The sequence below is a fragment of the Peromyscus maniculatus genome, chromosome 9 (genome assembly GCF_049852395.1).
Source record: "Peromyscus maniculatus bairdii isolate BWxNUB_F1_BW_parent chromosome 9, HU_Pman_BW_mat_3.1, whole genome shotgun sequence".
NCBI classification, from domain to species: domain Eukaryota; kingdom Metazoa; phylum Chordata; class Mammalia; order Rodentia; family Cricetidae; genus Peromyscus; species Peromyscus maniculatus.
The window spans coordinates 17,268,918-17,288,481 of record NC_134860.1 but is presented as its reverse complement, the minus strand read 5'-3'; the positions used below and the strand labels follow the sequence as shown (position 1 = coordinate 17,288,481).

The window sequence follows — 19,564 nt, the reverse complement described above, 5'->3', positions numbered from 1 at the left end:
ATATTGAGACCTTGTCACAAAGAAACAAACAATAATAAAAGAAGATATGGCTGTTGACTGACACACTTTAAAGACAAAATGGGGCATGCAAAGATTTTTACCTCAATAGCAAAATGCAATTTCGTTTTGTTCAATATAATGACACTGCACTAAAAGAATGCAACAAACATCATTCACAGATGATGCACATGTCACAATACTCTTAACTCACTTAACTTAACTTTGAAAGCAAAGGTCAAGGGTCATCAGACAGCTAAGTGGGTAAAAGCATTGTTGGTGAGCCTTACAACCTGAGTTGCATGCCCATAACCCCTGCAAAAGAGCAAGAAGAGAACCAACCCACAAAGTTGCCCTCTGACCTCCACGCATGGGCCACGGTGTGCACGTGTTCTGCTTCCCACCCCTGCACAAACCACACACACATACACCCTCACAATGATATTTTAAATTTAAAAAAGAAAGCAAATGTTAAAAATAGAAAATTTAAGACTGATTCCTCTTATCACTGCAGAATTTCTTCAAAAAAAATTAAAACAAGCTTGCAAAAATATGAAGTATCTAAGTAATTTATTTGTTCTCAAAGTGAGGAATGACATTTGCCAATGTGAGTTAATTTGAACAGCATTGATTTACATACTCAAAGATATGTGTCCCCCTGCAAATTAGTTTTTTTAGCTCGTTGGACTCCTAGTGAGAAAGCTAGATCTTAGGTCTCAAACCTGAGACAAATGGCTAACATATCAAAGTGGACTTGGCCACCAGGTTCTCCCAGCATCCCTCATTCCCTACCTGTTAGAGAGTATGGCCAGTGAACTCCACCCCCTATTCTAAACTTTTCTATCCCAGGGGTGGGGTGCCCTTCCTTCAGCTGCCTTTCTCTCTATAATCCAGATATTTTGGTTACCAGGCCTTTTTTGTCTACCCTCTGCTGTCCTGGCTCTCCCCTCCTCCCTCTCCTCACATGGCCCAGCTCAGGGTCATGTTCACTCTAGACTCTCACTGATGTCTCTGCCTCTGGCTATACTCTACCTATAAACTTTCTCTTCCACCATACCTAGGAGCAGTAATGTCCTTCTTTTTTTTTTTCCTTTCTTTTCTTTTCTTTTCTTTTTTTTCATTCACTGATCAATTTGTTGACACTGGGAGCAATATTAGATGTCCACTAAAAACAAGTTAAATGCTTTTGAGAGTTTTCTCTCAGCTGTTGTTGTTTTTTGTTTGCTTGCTTTATTTTATTTTTTGACAGTCTCACCATGTAACCCAGGCTGACCTGGAACTTCAGATTCTCCTGCCTCTGCCTTCCCAGGGCAGGGATTGTAGCGGTGCACCCAGATTTTTCTCTGGCTTTTGTTTAGGAGAGGATGTTCCCAACGTGCCCACAAGTTACTCCTTGAAAGCATCAGTGCTGAGTTGGAAATGACCTCAAGGAAGAAGCCAAATCCTCAGCTTCCAACTCAGACACTTCTGAGAGCATAAGAGAACACTCAGCCGCTTCTTATCTTAACCCACTCCCTGTTAAGCCCTTTTGGTTCAGCTCTCCTTCTCCCATCTACTTCTGCCCTCCAATCCACTTCTTTAATTAGCCTTAACATCACCTGTAGAATGTTACCATACATTCCACACCCGCTGCAAATGAAATGCTTTGGGTTCAACACACAGCAGATTAGCTTTGCTGGCTAACATGGCTAGGCAAATATCTAATTTCTAGTGTAACTAAATTTTATTCCAGTAGGATGAAGTAGACGCATCAAAAAAAAACGAAGTCTATTTCCATAATGAACCCATTGTCTCAGGGACACAGAACATCTGAGACTTCCTGCTTCTCTTCAGTAGAGATAAATCAGCAGTAGAGAAGGACAGGTCCAGTGGATAGCACTGTTATGAATGCTTGGTCTCCAAATGCTACATCATCCAGATTGAGTATCTTGTTTCAGAAATGCTTAGGACCAGAAGTGGCTCAGATCTCATATTTTTGAGATATTTACATATCTGTAATAAGATGCCTTACATATGGCACCCAAGACTAAACATGAAATTCAATTCTATTTTACCTTCTACCTAAAAGTAAACATATACCATATTTTATTATTTTTTATGTGAAACAAAGTTTAACAATGTGGAATTTTCCACTCCTTGACACCATGTAAGCACACAAAAGTTTTCATGTTTAGAGACATTTTTGGATTTTTTTTTTAAGGTTAGAGATGTTCAACACATAAAGCTTGGTCAACCCACTCTTCCATTCTCCTAAGGTATTACTTCAAACTTTCACCATTCTTTCCATCCCTCCTACCTCATTACTTGATTCTTAAGTGTGTGGTCATGGTTGATTCTAAAGAAGATAGAAACAGTCACACCAAGTCAGCTGTCAACTTTATGTCACAAGACAATACAGCCACCTATATCTAGGCCACCTATGCTTCATCTCCGAGCTCCAATAAAAGAAGGACTCATCCACTTGTTTTCCAGAACCACTTTCTCTTATTGATATGGACAGAAGGTTCTAGTTTATTTTTTCTAATGTCACACATTGTGCTCCATGTGTTCCTAAATCAAAACAAAACCCATTGCCCTTCCCCTCACAAACTCCCTGACAGCATAATGCTCACTCACCGTCCCCCTTCTTACCCACTGTACTCTACCCTCTCCACTGTTCCTGGAATGATTGTCTGGGCTTTGAATGAGCACCAGCTCAGGAGTGGTGCTGTTGACTATTGTCCCATTGGCTTCCACAAAAATATACTTCCTGGGTTGCCAGTTACCTCATGGCACTGCCTCTACACCAGAGAAGGATGGTGATACTAGGGAGAAATGTCTAAGTGACCAGAGCCAGGAGTATTTCAGGATGTGGGTTGTACCACACCAAGGGTGACACTGTTAACTTCAGTCACATTTGAGCTCTTTTCTCACCTGCTGAAACAAGAGTTCTTCTGCTTTAAGTCGCTCCAGCATTTCCTGTTCCATCATCGCTAATTCTCTCTCATGCTCCAACTCAATCATCTCTCTCTGTCTCTAGCAGTTGGTAAAAAGCAACAGCACACAACTTATTAGAGACCAATCTGTCAATGCAATCTCAGAAGCATCTCAACTACCAGCAATAGAAGAAGGGTTAAGAAAATGATGTTCTGTTCATTTGGAAACTATACATCAGTTTGGGGGAGTTTTATGCATTAGCCAAACAAAGAATGCACAATTGAGATTATATGTTGAATACAAAGAAAAAAAAGTAGAAAAAGAAAACCAATCTACAGGCAAACATGTCAGAAAAAGACAATACTGGGAAGAAAATATTTAAAAATAAAACTGAAGCTTTCTTTCCATTTTCACTGCTCTCTGCATTCACATATTGTCCAAAGTGTTTATATAATAGAGATTTTTATAATAGAAAAACAAAATTGAACATAAAATTATAGACAAGATGAACCAATTATCATGCTCTTCTAATTTCCTAAAAGGAAATCCATATTTACCAATTGCTCCATGGTCACATTTTCCTTGTACTTATAAATCCACAAGGCCAAATATTCGATTGGATCCAATGGGCGAACTCTTGCCACCTCTGCGAGGCCTTGAGTTAGGCATGTCCCCAGGCACCTCTGAAGGTATATCGACTCCATTTCTAGCTCCTAAATAAAATCACCTACAAAAGTTTTTCATTAGAGCCAAAAGTGTTCTGAGTAGGCACGGGTAAGAATAAAGTCAAGCTAAGCTGTGGTGGCATTCCCCTATAATCCCTGGACTCTGGAGGCAGGCAGAGGCAAAGCAGATCTCTGAGTTTAAGGCCAGAGTGAGTTTCAGGACAGCCATGGACACACAGAGAAAGCCTGCTCCCCTCCCCCCCCAAAAAAAAGAGTAAAGTCTAGGCCGGGCGGTGGTGGCGCACGCCTTTAATCCCAGCACTCGGGAGGCAGAGCCAGGCGGATCTCTGTGAGTTCGAGGCCAGCCTGGGCTACCAAGTGAGCTCCAGGAAAGGCGCAAAGCTACACAGAGAAACCCTGTCTTGAAAAACCAAAAAAAAAAAAAAAAAAAAAAAAAAGAGTAAAGTCAAAGGAAGCTACCTGAACATTCCACCCTGTCACTAGTCATGGGTTCTTCTCATTAAGGATGACATAAGCAAGCTGGCCCCAGGAAACTCCAAATGGTCTACAAAATACTCTGCAGAAATCATAACTAAAATAGCTTCTACATGCTGGAGGTTCTCGTTTAGTCCCAGAGTCAGAACTGGACACTAGCATTATTCATCACAATGTGCCAAGTAATGCTGGTGCCAGTTAACACCTACAACATCCCAGGCAGTGGGCAGATAGGGAAGCAGACTCAAAGAGCTTAAGCAAACAGCCCAGAGCACTTGGCTAGCAGATGAATGTAGGGTTTGTATCCACTTCTTGACCACAGGGCCTTAACTCTAGTGACTCTGAGATGCTTCTCCTAAGCACTTCAATAAAACAACACAAATTGTCCAACTCTTCTTAAAGAAATCATGTGTTGCCGGCCGGTGGTGGCGCACGCCTTTAATCCCAGCACTCGGGAGGCAGAGGCAGGCGGATCTCTGTGAGTTCGAGGCCAGCCTGGTCTCCAAAGTGAGTTCCAGGAAAGGTGCAAAGCTACACAGAGAAACCCTGTCTCGAAAAACCAGAAAAAAAAAAAGAAAGAAATTATGTGTTGTCAAAGCCAGAGAACACAAATTCAGATTCTAATAAACAGCATGAGGTTACTCATAATCTGGCCATAAACTTTAGGCTCACTTCAAGCACCTGCCTGTCATCATATACCCTGGGCTCTTACCCCACCAAATATTCTCCCATTCTACACACCACACCCTGCACTTTTGCATCTCCATAATCCTCCCTCTATTCTTGGAATAGAGCTCCTTGCCTTCAAGGCACAGACCATTTCTGGCTCTCTAAGTTTTGTCAACCAGTACAAGGGGGTTCCTCCTGCTTCAAATAGCTCACACAGCCCTTGTCATGCTGCCTGAGGGGGGAGGGGAGAGAGAGAGAGAGAGAGAGAGAGAGAGAGAGAGAGAGAGAGAGAGAGATGCGAGCATACTGTGCACCTGTGTCTGTCTTTCTTCTAGAAGATAGACTCCTCTAGGTTCCCAAAGAGTATTTTGGTCACAGGGCTAACACCACCGTCTCTCTATGGTGGCAAGTGAGCAATTTTGTGCCCACTCTCAACTGTTTCTCAGTCTTTTCAGATATGAAGACTGCTGCATGGCCTTTTCTGGGTTAATTTACCCCAAAAGAATAAGCAGGTGGACAATAACAGGTCAAACAAGTGATTCTACCCAAGCTCAGTATTGTAACCCAATGAGTTTACTGGGGTTTCCCACAGAAGCTAAGGTGAGAATATATGTCCCGGTGGGAAGGCTACTCATACTGCCTCATTAGAAATATGTGATGTGTCTGTCAGTTGCCTTCTAAACATCTGCATTTGGACCTATAGACTATCTCAGATTTCATATGGCATGGAAATAAGTAGAGGAGATAATATTAATGACAAATCAGTAAATACAAGATTAAAACTGAAATACGTTCCCTTAGTAGCAGACAACAGGGGCTGACAAGCCAGGGAATCCAAGAAAACCTTCTGTGAGAAGTTGGTATTTCAGCTAAGCTCAAGTTTGCTGAACAAACAGTGAAATTCACTAGGCGAAAAAAGAAGCAAGAACTCTAGCACCCAGAGGAGACAGAGTGCCAGCGTGTCAAGACTTGCCTCTGAATCAAGGCATTTTTGCCTCTTGTAGACACTACCCTGGCCTCCAATAATGATGGGAGAGCAAAATTGACATTGTTGAGGGTGATGTGGTAACATCTAGGAATATCACAATATGCTCACCTTTGCCATTTTTTAATCCTATCTCAAAGTTGCAGTCTCAAGACTGTAAACTGACATGTGAATGCGGTGTTCACACCATTATTACCGTAGTCAGACTGGTATACCATACTGTGGAGTCTTGTGATAATATAAGGGAATGGAAATGCTCTCTAAAATAGAAAGTGGTTCCCTAGTGACTCACAATGCAGGAGGAGAAGGGTAGCATAGAAACTCCTTCTGCCACCAAAGGAATGTATGTATGTGTGAGTAGCCCTAAGAACTGGTGAGCTGATCTACCAAGTTGCCATTGGTGTCCTAACCACATAGAGAGAAGTATTATGGTAACCGATTGAACTGTGTCTCCATTGTGCTTCTTCAGTGGGAAATCCTCCAGAGATAAACTCAACATGTGGACATCTCAAGGCCATTTGAAGTTCAGTTACATAAAACATGGTAGATACTCCAGAAACAAGGAACCTTGGAAAGGAACAGTGGTTGTAAGGGGAGAACTCTTATTTAGGAGTCGGCCAGGGTCTATCTGGGTTTTCTGGTCGCTGCTTAGCATTCTCAATTGGGGCTTGCATGAGGTCCTCTGTCATCTCGATGGCACCTATTTCCTGGCCATGTGAGAAAATAATAGCCATCTCTTCTGCCCTAAGAAATGTTATTTCCCAACAAACACCAGTGCATCCAGCTCCACAGAAGAAAGTCCCTTCTCACAGAGCCAGCTGCCTCCAGCCTGAAATACCAGCTGTGAGCCACTTTATGAAGGAGGTCCTCTACCAGGGCCTGGGAGAGAGGGGACCTGGGCAGCAGCCCTGGATTCGACACTTGAAACTACAGCAGGCCCCGTTCAATTTGAATTTCAGAGAAACGATGAATAATTGTCTTATACTATGTTTATGCTAGAAAGTAACCAGTTTACCAGAAAATAAAATTCAACCAGGCAGCCACTAACCTAGACACTTACCTCAGTTTTCCTATTGTGTGGATAGAGGGTGGAGAAGGGGGAGGAGTAAGAGAAAGAGGAGGAACCGGAAGCGAGGAAGGTGGAGAAAAAGTCACCCGGGCTCCTTCCAGAGAACTAACGCTCCCTCGGCCTTCGGAGTGAGACCCACAAGACTCGCAAGGTGTAAATTTGAGAATCGCTTCTGCAGAGACCCTAGAGGGTCAGCCAGTTCTAAGGACACCGCTCCAGCCTCCTTGGTGGGCGCATCTGACTCACGTTCCTGCCACCTGCCCGTGAGTCGCGTCCCGTTGCCTGGCAACGAGTGCACGCTCGTTGGGAGAGCTAGGATTCCATCCCGGATGGGTGCAGCGGCGGCGGTGAAGGGAAATGGAATGGGAACACACGCACGAGGGGAGGGGGCGCGGTCAGGAAGGGGCCGGGAACGCGCCATAAGGGAGGGACATGCATATGGGAGAACCAGATTTGCGCTGGGGAAGCACCGAGAAGGCGCATCAGGGCAGAGCGATGGAACCTGGCAGACCCCGAGAGACAGAGACTGAGGGGCAGGGACCCTTAGATAGGAGCGCTGCGGACCAGCAGGTCTTTGAGAGTCAGGGGAGACCCTTTGATTCCTGGGAGACAGTCACTCGTTGGCTTGGTAGTTTTAAGACGCCTTTCAGAGCCTACTCAAGCACAGGCAACTCCAGGTTGCCCAAAGACACCCTCCACCAGGCCCTCCTGTGCACTCTTCCCTAAATGCTGGTTAGTTTTTGTGAATGTGACAAAAGCCTAGGTATACCCGGGAAGAGGAAATCTCAAATGAGGAATTGCTTCCATCGTATTGATCTGTGGGCATATCTGTGAGGCATTTTCTTGATTTCTGATTATGTAGGAGGACCCATTCCACCATGGGCAGTGCCTATCCCTGGGTGGGCTTGGGCTGAGTGAGAAAGGTAGCTGAGTCATCCTGGGGAAGCAAAGCAGTAAGAAGCATCCCCTTTGGGGTTACTGCTTCATGTTCTTGCATTGAGTTCTGCCTTGGCTTCCCTAACTGTAACCTGTAAGCCAGATAATACCCTCAGCTGCCCCATCCCAACCCCGATTTGCTTCTGGTCATGGTGTTTATCAAAGCAAAAGCATGGTGGTGTGTGGACCATATTGGGCGGGGGAGCAGGATTCCCCATGTTCTCTTCTAACTTATATGCCCATGGCATTGATCATTGATAGAGGCTTCCATAAATGCAAGAAGAGGCACTGATGGGTCAACAAAGTAGAACTGTTCCTAGCATCAGAGCCCTCGGACATATTTACTGAATACTTAGTGTGTCAGGGATAGTATCTTCATAGGACTTGTCACTTTTAAGCAGTGTGGCAGTCACTCAATAACCCAGGAATGGATGTACCCTGGGAAGGCAATTGGTGATTCTGTGCTGGGATTCTACACTGATAGAGGAGTAGGTCAGTGGCTAGGAATTGCACTGGAGATTTTATCTAGATACATATGTCTTGAATCTGAGATGTTGGAAGTTGCATTTCACCAAGCCCATCAACAATTTGTCATCAGATCACAGAGCAGCAGGGGTTCGGAAGATGGTTTATCCACTGGCACAGAGAGAGGATGACCTGCCCCAATCCCCCAGCCTCCACACCTACCCCAAACTTAGTGACTTTAAACACAAATGTATACAGGGCTGACCCCTCTGGATGTTTCATTTCCATGTCTTCTGGATCTTGAATCGTTTGATCTTGAATCTTATGCTGCTTCTTTCTTCTGTCTTGTCGCTGGGCCATCCTCCATGGCTGGCCTTTCTGACAACCCTGGCAATTACAGCTCTGCCTGTGTGGTGGTTTCAATGAGAATGGTCTCCATAGTCTTTGAATGCTTGGTCCCCCGTTGATGTAACTGCTTAGAAAGTATGTCACTGAGGTAGACTTTGAGGTTTCAAAAGCCCACAGCAGGTTCTCTCTCTCTCTCTCTCTCTCTCTCACACACACACACACACACACACACACACACACACACACACACACCTCCAACTTGCAGGTAAGAAGTAAGCTCTCAGCTACTGCTCCAGCACCATGCCTGTCTGCCTCCTGCCATGCTCCCCACCCCCATGATAGTCATGACTCACCCTCTAAAACTATAAAGCCCCCATATTAAATGCTTTCTTTTATAAGTTGTCTTGGTCACGGTGTCTCTTCATATCAATAGAAAAGTAACTAAGATGGCCTGCTTGTGTAATCCACTCCCTATCTCAAGATCCTTAATTGCAACTGCAAAGCTCCTTTTATCATATAAGGTACCATTCACAGGTTCCAGGTGTGAGAATATGGGCGCCATTGGGAGCAAGAATGTAGTGCTGGAACAAGCCTTCCAGATGGCTCCTGTGAACACAAACATTTAATTTGTTAGAGTTTTCTTACTTTCTGGCATAATTGTCTTTGGCTGGTTAGACTTTCTTTGCCCCAACACTGGAAACCTCTTCTTTAAGGATCTCTGGTTCTTTAAGTAATGAACAATATTTAATTCCCCTTTGAAGCTGGGTGTGGTGGAGAATACCTCTCATTCATCATTACGAAGGCTTAGGCAAAAGAAGTACAAGTTCAAAGCCACCCTAGACTATTTAGGGAGTTGCAGGCTAGCCTATGCATAGTGAGACTCTGTCTCATATTTTAAAAGGAGATACAAATAAATACAAGTGTGCTCAGAATGTACACTGCTTCTGGAATGTTTAGGTTTCTAGACTCTGATAGTAATGAATAGTAGAATATATATATATATATATATATATATATATATATATATATATATATATGTTTTCTATACTAATATGTCTATTTATCCATCCTTAAGCTGAAAATGGGAATATGGAGGCTAGGTGCTAAGGATATATGTTGATAATATCTTGTTCCATAGCTCATGTTTATTAAATTCTTGCTGTGTGCCAGGCTGGATGCCTTTCATGTGATTAGTAGCTCAATTTGTCCTTTCAATATTATGAGGAATGTATTTTATTTCTGTTTTCCAAAGAACATCAAGACTCGGAGACACCAAGCAACTTTCTGAAGATCACAGAGCTGTTAAGTGTCAACAACAGCCCTGGTACAGATGTTTGCACTGCTGTGGCTCTGCTCTGGTTCACTGTTGCTCCCAATGTGGCATTCAGTCTCAAGCTGCATTATCTGTTACTCTTGACACCTATTAGGAAATCTAGGAGCATCATCTCCACCTAAAGTGATGTTGTAGGATAGCGTATCAGCAGTGGCTTGATGGGCCCATCACTTTCTTCCTTCTCTCTCCCTATAAAGTAAATGAGCCTCTGTTGTCTATGTCATAGACTAGCTTCCAACCTCACAATAGCACAGCTTGCTGTTTACCCAGAGTTTCTCTGTACTTAGGGGCAAATATGGGTTAGTTAAAAACATTCACCACCCTTTACTAATCACAGGCCAAGCCCTCTCAAGACTGATGACCACTAGGACTCATGGTCTGACATATTCCAGCTGCAAAGCCTTAGGAAAGAAGCCTACCTGACTGCAGCAGCTATTGGCAAGTGCAATTTGGTTGGTTCTTTTAAGAAAGGTAGTGCTATGGTTGGATCTTAAATGACCCCCAAAAGCCACGTGCTGAAGGCTAGTTTGCCAGTCTGCAGTGTTAGTTCCAAATGAAAATCCAGTTTCTCAAACTCCAAAGGGCAGTCCAAATGTCCAGAAACAGGCTCAACTTGGACTCCAGGAGGATTTCTGATGGTTAGATAAAAGCCAACATTTCTCAGGAATTTGTGAAGGCAAAGCTGTTTCCCATATCTCTAGTAGAAGGGACGCCTTAAAAGGCTTCCTGTAGTGCTTATTAGCATACCAAAGTGGATGCTGGCCCCCAGGCTCCCCCAGAATCACAGGTACCTGTTTCAAAGTAGCTCTTCTCACCTCCTCCCCTACTCTCTCCCGCTCATGGGCTTCCCTCCCCGCTCCCCCAGCTACTCATTCTTCTTACAACCCTGCTATTTTCAACACGCTCCCTCTGTCCCCCTCCCCCTTCCCGCCATGCCCCTCCCCCCCCCATCTGCTCCTGCTTCTCTCCTGGTCAGGTCCAGTCTGCTGGCCATGTTCAGTCTACTTTTTTCTCTGCTCCTAACCCCCCCCCCCCCCCCGTGCTCTGGACTCTTCCAGATGCCTCTGGCTGTTCTCTCTCTCATATCTACAATAAAAACCTTCCCCTTAACCATACCACGGAACTGCCATGTGGTCAGTTTATACATGTAACACTGTTGGAGGCTGATGGAATCTTTAATGAGTAAGGCCTATAGGAAGAAGGTGCATCACCAGAGGCATGTCCTTGAAGGGAACTGTATGACTCTGACCCCTCCCTCCCTCTCTACTGACTTTTCATGAGGTGAGCAGCTTTGTTCTAATGTGTTCCTCCCTACCCTGAAGTTCTCTCTGCCTTTCCATAGACCCAAAACCAATGAAGCCAAGTGACTATGACCTCAGAAATCCAAAGTCATGGGCCAAAGTAAACACTGCCTCATTTAGTTGATTATCTCAGGCATTTTGTTATAGCAACAGAGAGTTTACTAATATGAAAATTGGCACCATGAAATCAGGCTCATTGGTTTGATTACTTGATAATGTGCTTCAGAAATCTTGGGAATTTGTGGAAGGAATTTTGAAAAATTTGTAGACACCAGCCTACAATGCTATAAACTGTGGTGTACCCCCATAAAGCCTGCCTGAGGATCAGAGGAGAGAGCCAGCCATTAAATTAGACACAGAGGTCAGGCAGTGGTGGCACACACCTTTAATCCTACCACTTGGGAGGCAGAGCTCCATCTGTATCTCAGTGAGTTTAAGGCCACACTGGGCTACATGAGAGAAACAGAGCTAGGAAGTGGTGACACAGGCCTTTAATCCCAGGAAGTGATATGGCAGGACATAGAAAGGTATATAAGGCATGAGGAAACAGGAACTCACTCTCTTCAGACTGAGAATTACGTAGAGCTAAGAACTAGTGACTGGCTGTTCTGCTTCTCTGATCTTTCAGCATTCACTCTGTTTTTTTTTTGTTTGTTTGTTTGTTTGTTTTTTGTTTTTGTTTTTTTTTTATAAGACCTTTTAAGATTCATATTACAATAAGCAGAACTTGATGGGCAGTTCTCACAAGGGCTCAGAAGACCAAAGTACCAATAAGTAAATAAACTGACAATAAGATTCCTTGATGGTGGTTAAGAGGAGGGTTTTATTGTAGATGGGCAGGAGAGAACAGCCAGAGGCATGTGGAGAGTCCAGAGCAGAGAGAGAAAGAAGTAGTCTGCACATGGCCAAGGGACTCGAACTTGGTCTGCCACCCAGAAGGCCTTGAACTTTTGATCCTCTTGCCCTAGACTCCTCAGTAACTGGAATTTTAGGCCTTCACCATCAGGTTTGACCTCCATTTTTTCTCAGAAATATGTATTAATAATTTGCCCTTTCAATTTTTTTTGAGAGAGGATCTCATTCTGTTGTTCAACCTGGCTTCAAATTCTTTTTCAATAGAATATCATTTATTTATTTGTTGACAATTTCACACATCTAATCAATGCATTTTGATTATATCTAGCATGAATTCCTCGTCCAACTCCTCCTGTATGCCTCCAGCACAGTCCTTTGCTCTCTTCTTTCCTCTCGCTGTCTGACTAATAGCTCTCTGAGTCTAATTAGTGCTGCCTGTTGGGACAGTGGCCAGTTGTACTAACTTGACCTTGTATAGGTAGCTATAGCGGCAGTGAGTTCATGCCATGTCACAGAATGAAGACAGCATGTCACAGCACTCATCCCCACCGTCTAGTTCTTATATTCTTTCCATCCCTCTTCTATGATGTTCCTTGAATTTTGGGGTGAGGATTGATACAGATGTCCCATTTAGGACTGACCACTCAATAGACACTTATTCTCAGCACTTCTTGGACCAGTCATGAGCCTGTATTAGCCACTGCCCACTGCAGGCAGAAGCTTCTCTGCTGCCTCTAATTCTTTATCCTCTTGCCTCAGCCTCAAGAGGGCCAAGATGACAGACATGAGCCACCTTGGCCCACTTCTTTTGATTTCTGCAGAGGCTCATATCTTAGAGTTTCCCCTGACAGAAAACTTAGGACTTTGACTTTTGAGTAGTTCTGGGACTATTAAAGACTTCAGTGCTAGGCACAGTCGTGCATGCCTATAGTTCCATCACTCAGAGGACTGAGGCAAGAGGATGACAAGTTCAAGGACAGCTTGAGCCACACTACAAAAACCTGTCTCAAAAAACAAACCCCAAATCAACAGCAAAAGATTTCAGGGACTCTTAAAGATCTACCAAATATATTTTTCATGGTGAGGTAAGTACTCACCTTTGGGAGCCAGGGGCAGAGTGTTGTGATCCCAAATTTAAACATCCCCTAAAGGGTCATATGCTAAAGGCTTGTTTGTGGGGCTGTGCCCATATTGGGAAATAGCAGTCTGTAGAAGGGGCAGCCTAGTGAAAGGAAGTTAGGTCACTGGGGTCACAGCCTTGGAGAGGAGTCCCGTCCCCCTCGTGTCTCTCTCTCTCTCTCTCTCTCTCTCTCTCTCTCTCTCTCTCTCTCTCTCTCTCTCTCTCTCTCTCTCTCTCTCTCTCTCTCTCCCTCTCTCTCTCTCCCCCTTCTCTCATGTGTGGGGTCGGAGTATGTATCCCTCTCTTCCTCTTTTTCTCTTTCCTTTCCTCCCCGTCCTGAAGTGAGCTACTCTTACCTTCCATGTACCCTCTCTTACAATGTTTGGCCTCATTATAGGTCGAGAATGGTGGGACCAAATGCTTACAGAGCCACAATAAGCTTTTCCTTCTGTAGTTGATGATCTCAAGTATTCTGTCGTTGTAATGGAAAACTACCATAAGTGTGATCCAGAAACACCTCATGTTTGTCCTGGAACAAATCTGTTGTTAGAATGAACCTATTTTAAAAGGCGGATCGCATTTGTAAAACGGAGGATCTGGTGTTTCCCAGGTCCGCAGCATGGAAACTGCCTACCTGAAGAAGTGTTTTGGAAACAGCCTGACCCAGGCACTGGCAGAGGTGGCAAGTGTGCGGCCCAGTGACCCAATAGAGTACTTGGCTCACTGGCTTTACCATTATAGGGATGTGACTAATGCTGAAGAAAAGGTGCGTTTGTGTACTGGGCCTGCTTGGGAGGGCGGGGGCGGCTTGCTCAGAACAGCTCCACGTCCAAGGCAGAGTCCTGAGCTGCCCTGGAGAGTTTCTTGGCTCAACCACCATGCGAGGATTGCTTAGTCCCAGCTACCTCTGATGTCTGAGGACTCTGAGGGTAAGGAGAGAACCTAGCTCAGAGAGTTCAGAGCTGGGTTTGGAGCTACAGGCTAGCTAATCCTTATAATAGGAAGCAGTTCAGTGGGCCTGGTCGGTCCAGGCCTATCTCAGGTAAGGGAGGGTTCCTGTCTAAGGGGTGGGACCTGATTTGTCTCTGTCATATTACCCAGACAAGGCAAGAGGAGGCACAGCTAAAGGAGGAGAACGACAGGAGCCTCAAGGAAGGGAGAATGGCCGAAATGGTGAAACAAGAGGAAGAGCAGATTCAGCAGAGGTGTGACAAGTGTCACCAGGTAGGAGGGAAGAAGGAAAATCCAGCTCAGCCACCCTGAGGCAGGATTTCCAGGAAATCCTCGAGGCACCTGGCACTGGGCAGAGCACACTGAGGCTACCCTTGGCCAGCCTGTCCCTCACAGCTGCACCTCAGGCATAAGCCAAGCTCATTGACAACTTGTCCATAAAATACTCGGCAAAAGAAAAATGAAAAAGGCAAATTTACTTTAGATTTCAGAAAATGTCATGAATGTGAATATGACTGGCTTTAAAAACTTCAGATTTAAAGTATTCTTTCTTTCAAATTCCTTGAAGCCCCTTAAAAATAATCCATATTTCTCAGAGACCAAATATAATTCTCAATGCATATATTACATAAAGCATTCTACTTAGCATTTTATCTTTCGATTATGATTATTTATGTGTGCCCTCTACTATACTATACACACATCAGTTATTGACTCCAAAGAGTTGAAAGCAACTCTCTCTTCCTCCGTTTGGCAAGCAGAACTTTAGTCTCCCACAGTCTTCTACAAACTTCTAAAAATCGCACCATTTTATACAGTACCTGGTTAGAGAACTCTCTTCAGTGTAATATTGGGATTGACACCAGATGTCTTCTTAATCATCAATATCTCCTTAGACATCATCAATATGTCCTTAATATCCTTAGTGAGGTCCTCTGCATTCACCAGTTTTGCTGTCCCAAAGCCAACTCAGAAGACACTAAGCTTGTTTACATTTGATGCTAAGATACTCAGCAATCTAATACACTCTCATAACCAGTGGGCTTATTTTATGAGGCTGAATGTCTTGTCAATAAATTAAAAGGAAGATACACCAGATTTAGAAGCCTGGACTACAAGGTAAATTCAAAGCCAGCCTGGGCAAATAAAAATCCTAAAGACCATATCACTCAGTGTCAGAGAATCAGCTAGTATGTACAAGTGCTGGGTTCAATTCCCTAGAACAAAGAAAGAGAGAGATTCACTATGTAGCCCAGGAACTTACTGCAATCTTCTTGCCTCAGCCTCCCAAGTGCTAAGAATTACAATCACAAGCTACCATACCCATCAGGAAGTTGGTTTGATAGTACTTTTTGACAATCCCATGAGTCCAATTTATGCACTCCAAAGTAACTATGAATACGGGTGAATATATTGCAATATATTTTTGAGTAACCCCATTGTGTAGGTCTGAAACTTGTACTTTGTAGTTGGCCACATTTTGCAATATTAAAGGTTGAACTTCATGAAAGGGAACTCACCCTCCAGGGTTTATTCTTTGAACGACTGAGATGGAAGAGATGAGGACCTGAAGCTTTACCTACCAAACCATCTCTTCCACCCTCTCATCATTTTTTTCTGGGTATGTCATGCCCAGAAGACAGTGTTTTACAATGTTCCACCCCTTCTTTCTGATCTTACATTCTTTCTACCCGCTCTGCTGCCTTGGAGGAGATGATAGAGCATTAAATAATCAAGTCACTTATTCTCAGCAGCTTTTCCCTCAACTTCAGGTTGGATCATTTCTGTTGCTCTGCCATGGCCAGCATTCTATCTAGGAATTTCCATGATTATTTTCTTTGCCTTTTGTGTATAAGTGGCTATGTATGTATGTATACATGTGAAAGTCAGGGGTCAGTCTCAGATGCCATCCATCTTGTCTTTTTTTTAATGTTTATTTATATTTATTTTATGTGTATAAGTGTTTGTGTACATTTGTATAAGTGTGCCATGTGCACAAAGGACCAATGGAGGCCAGAAGAGGGTGTTGGATCCCCTGAAATTAGGGTTACAGATACTTGTGCACATCCATGTAGGTGCTGGGAACTGAACCTAGGTTCCTTCAAGGGCAGCAAGTTCTCTTAACTACGAAATCATCTTTCTAGCCCTCATCTTGTTTTTTGAGGCAGTGCCTCTCACTGCCCTAAAGCTTAATGATTAGGCTAGGCTTGATGATGATCATCCCAGTGAGTTGCAGGGATACCTGTGCTGGCTTCCCCAGCATTGGGATTACAAGCACACACTACCATGCCCTTTTGTGTTTTGTTGTTGTTGTTGTTTACTACATTTTTGGGGATCAAACATGTCCTCCTACTTACACAGCAAGCTCTTTATTGGTTGAGTCATCTCCCCAACCCCTCTATAATTTTTTTAGTGCAGCCATACTTTTCAACTCTTAAATTCCTGTTTCCATTTTCTTGACTACCTTAATTTTTACTTATTATGTCTGTGTTTCTCCCTTATAGTTTTGAAAGTATTTAAGACTACTTTAAGTCCCTCTCCACTATTCCCATCATCTGTGACATTCTGAAGTTAATGGCTCATATTCACCTCCTTCTTCATCTGTCTAGTAATTTCTATGTGTATTCTGAACATTGCAGTTGATGTTTTGTAGAGTCTAGAGTGCACTGCATGAGGTTTTATCTGCAGGCTGCTGAGTCCCTGTGCACCACTTTGATCCCAGCAGGTTTGATCTCATGGATCTCTGCAGTAGGTTAATTTTAGCTTTGTTCTTTGTGGGTGTCCAGCATAAAAACAGCAGTTGTGTGTTCTTGGTATCCCTGTGTTTAATCTCTAAAAACACCTTCTCTCCTTTGTGTTTTGTCTTTAGGAACTGCTCCCTGAAGCTCTTTCCTCAAACAAGACCCCAGCCCTGCAGAAAGACAAAGCACCTCTTGAGAAGGAGACTATGGGGCAGACATCTCAGCCAGGTGTCTCCAGTGTGGCTGCAGAAATGCCTCAACGGGTTTTTACCTCTTGAGAAAATGGCCTGCAAGAGGAACTCTCACTTCAGCTAAGATGGAAGTGACTGAGAAGGAGGCAGGCATCTACAGATGCTCTGGTTTGCTAACCATGAATGCCTTTAATCATGTGAAGTTTTAGATGAGCATGAATGTCTTTAATCATGTGAAGTTTTAGATTAGCTATTGGATAAAAATTAATCCAAAACATGAATTAAATACAGTAAGTCATCAAACTGATGAGGCTTTTTCCTCCTACATTATAGGATGAAAGCATGACCCTCTCCCATACCCTTCTTTTAATTTCTTTAAATTTTATTTTATGTGCATTATTTTTTCCGTGGGTGTCGAGTCCCTGGAACTGGAATTGCAGACAGTTGTGAGCTGCCATGTGGGTCCTGGGAATGGAACCCAGGTCCTCTGGAAAAAGGAGTCAGCACTCTTCACTGCTGCGCCATCTCTCCAGCCCCTCCCATACCCTTCTAACTTCAGCTGTGCTTTGCAGTCAGGGCTCTGGGAATCCTTACAGATGTCATGGAGGCTGCCCATGGTACTAATAACAGGTGTTTTTCTTCACCCTATGTCACCACTTTAGAAAATGTTTCCATCTTTTTATTGTGATAAAGCACAAGACATAAAATTTACAGTTCAATGACCTTAACACATTCATATTTACAACTATCCCTACCAGCCAGCATCCAAACTCTTCCTTTACCTTGTAGGACTAAAGCTTGGTCCCATTAAATAACTCTATTTTCCCCACCCCCAAACCCTCAAGACCATCATTCTACTTTGTCTGGGTTGTTTTAACTATTCCAAGTACCTCATATAACTGGAATCATGTGTGTGTGTGTGTGTGTGTGTGTGTGTGTGTGTGTGTGTGTGTGTGTTTTCATTTAGCATTCTGTAGTTATCCTTAGGTTCTAGTGGCTAGAATTTAGTGCTTTTATTTGTCACACTATGTCCTCAGGGTTCACTCACCCTGAAACATGGGTCAGAATTTCCTTCCTTTGCTGTGGGATGTTCTGTATGGCAAATGTGTTGCTCTGATTGGTTAATAAATAAAACACTGATTGGCCAGTAGCCAGGCAGGAAGTATAGGCAGGACTAACAGAGAGGAGAATTGAGGGAACAGGAAGGCAGAGAGAAAGACCTGCGAGCCGCCATGACAAGCAAGATGTAAGGTACTGGTAAGAAACGAGCCACGTGGCAACTTATAAATTAATAGAAATTTCTTACTTTAAGATAGAAGAAGTAGATAACAAGAAGCCTGCCAGGGCCATACAGTTTATAAGTAATATAAGCATCTGAGTAATTATTTTATACATGGGTTGTGGGACTGCGGGGGCTTGGTGGAACCTGGAGAGAAGCTCTCCAGCTACATTCCTTCTTAAAGCTGATCAGTATTCTACCCTAATATGGAATGCACAGAATGTAAGCATTTCTGCATTTGATCACGCAGTGTGGTGGCTTGTGGGTATGAGAAATAATTTAAAAGGAAACTAACATGATAGAGAAACTGGGAATGTAACTCATCCAAGATGGTTGCTATGTTTTTTGTTTGGGTCCCATGGATGGATGGAGGTAGTTTTTCCTTCAGTATAGGACAGAAGAAAAGTGGGGCATGCTGAGTATGTGGTACCTATGAAAGGGACAGGCGTGAGAACACCACAAAAGAGAGCAGACCTGAGATGCTATCCCTGTCCCAAACCCAAGAAAAGCCAAGACCCCAGGCCAGCCTTGGCTTCTCTGGAAGATGCTAGAGCAGAAAGGAGAATTGCTATTTATCTGAAGGGGCCTCGGGGCACACACTCTCTTTCTCTCTCCTTCTCTCTCTCCCTCTCAATTTTATCTGTATATAATATAACATAAATACATTTATGTAGTTAGGGTATGTTTACTTTTGTGTGTATGTGTGGATACATGTGACACAGCACACGTGGGGATCAGAGGACAACTTTCAGGAGTCAGCTCTCTCCTTTTACCACATTGGTTCTGGGGATGGACCTTGGGTCCTCAGGTTGTCTTGGGAAGCATTTTTACCCTACTAAGTCATCTCACAGATCCATCCTTAGACCATGTTTAAGCCTATATTAAACATAACTTGGAATTGTATAATGGAATTTTGATCAAAGTGTGGCATATTTTTGCAAATAATACAAATCCTATATTCACTCTATTTCAAAGTCATTATTTCCATTGACCACTGTTTTGTATGATCCCTGCTCTTGCAAATGATAAAGTACTGTGAGATTATCCCAGAAAAACATTAAATTTTGCATTTTAGTTTTACCATTAATGCAAATTGAAGCAAAACAAAACAAAATGGTACTGCTTGGTGGTAATGCAAAGCCAACTTTGAGTTAGAATGCTCTTATGAATATCCCTCAAAAAGATTTCCAAGCTTTGTCTTCTATGCTTGATGGTTTTATATCAACTTGACACAAGCTAGAGTTATCT

General features: G+C 43.4%; 2 protein-coding genes across 8 annotated transcripts in view; one reads left to right on the top strand and one right to left on the bottom strand.

Moving 5' to 3' along the window:
- Positions 1-7,082, bottom strand: part of Dydc1 (DPY30 domain containing 1) — a 28,054-nt gene extending 20,972 nt beyond the window's left edge. For 2 of the 4 annotated variants that reach the window (XM_006997264.4, XM_015990411.3), the window contains exons 1-3: positions 6,788-6,925; positions 3,471-3,640; positions 2,911-3,012 (exon numbers count right to left, since the gene is read on the bottom strand). In XM_006997264.4, the coding sequence (XP_006997326.1) occupies positions 2,911-3,012; positions 3,471-3,617 (249 nt within the window). In that variant the 5' untranslated portion in view covers positions 3,618-3,640; positions 6,788-6,925. Of the gene's footprint in view, positions 1-2,910; positions 3,013-3,470; positions 3,641-6,787; positions 6,926-7,042 lie in introns of those variants that run through there. The other 2 variants (XM_076544438.1, XM_076544439.1) reach the window with 2 other exon arrangements.
- Dydc2 (DPY30 domain containing 2) lies at positions 6,881-17,340 on the top strand. Of its 4 annotated transcripts, none has more exons than XM_076544442.1 (5): positions 6,881-7,023; positions 9,798-9,869; positions 13,765-13,920; positions 14,256-14,378; positions 16,975-17,340. In XM_076544442.1, the coding sequence occupies exons 3-5, from the start codon at positions 13,774-13,776 to the stop codon at positions 17,122-17,124; spliced, it is 420 nt and encodes a 139-aa protein (XP_076400557.1). In that variant the 5' UTR covers positions 6,881-7,023; positions 9,798-9,869; positions 13,765-13,773; the 3' UTR covers positions 17,125-17,340. The 4 variants fall into 4 exon arrangements, with proteins under 4 accessions (XP_076400557.1, XP_042140280.1, XP_015845895.2 ...); XM_042284346.2 differs by having other exon boundaries at positions 6,918-7,059; XM_015990409.2 differs by lacking the exon at positions 9,798-9,869 and having other exon boundaries at positions 6,931-7,059.
- Positions 17,341-19,564: the final 2,224 nt, after the last annotated feature.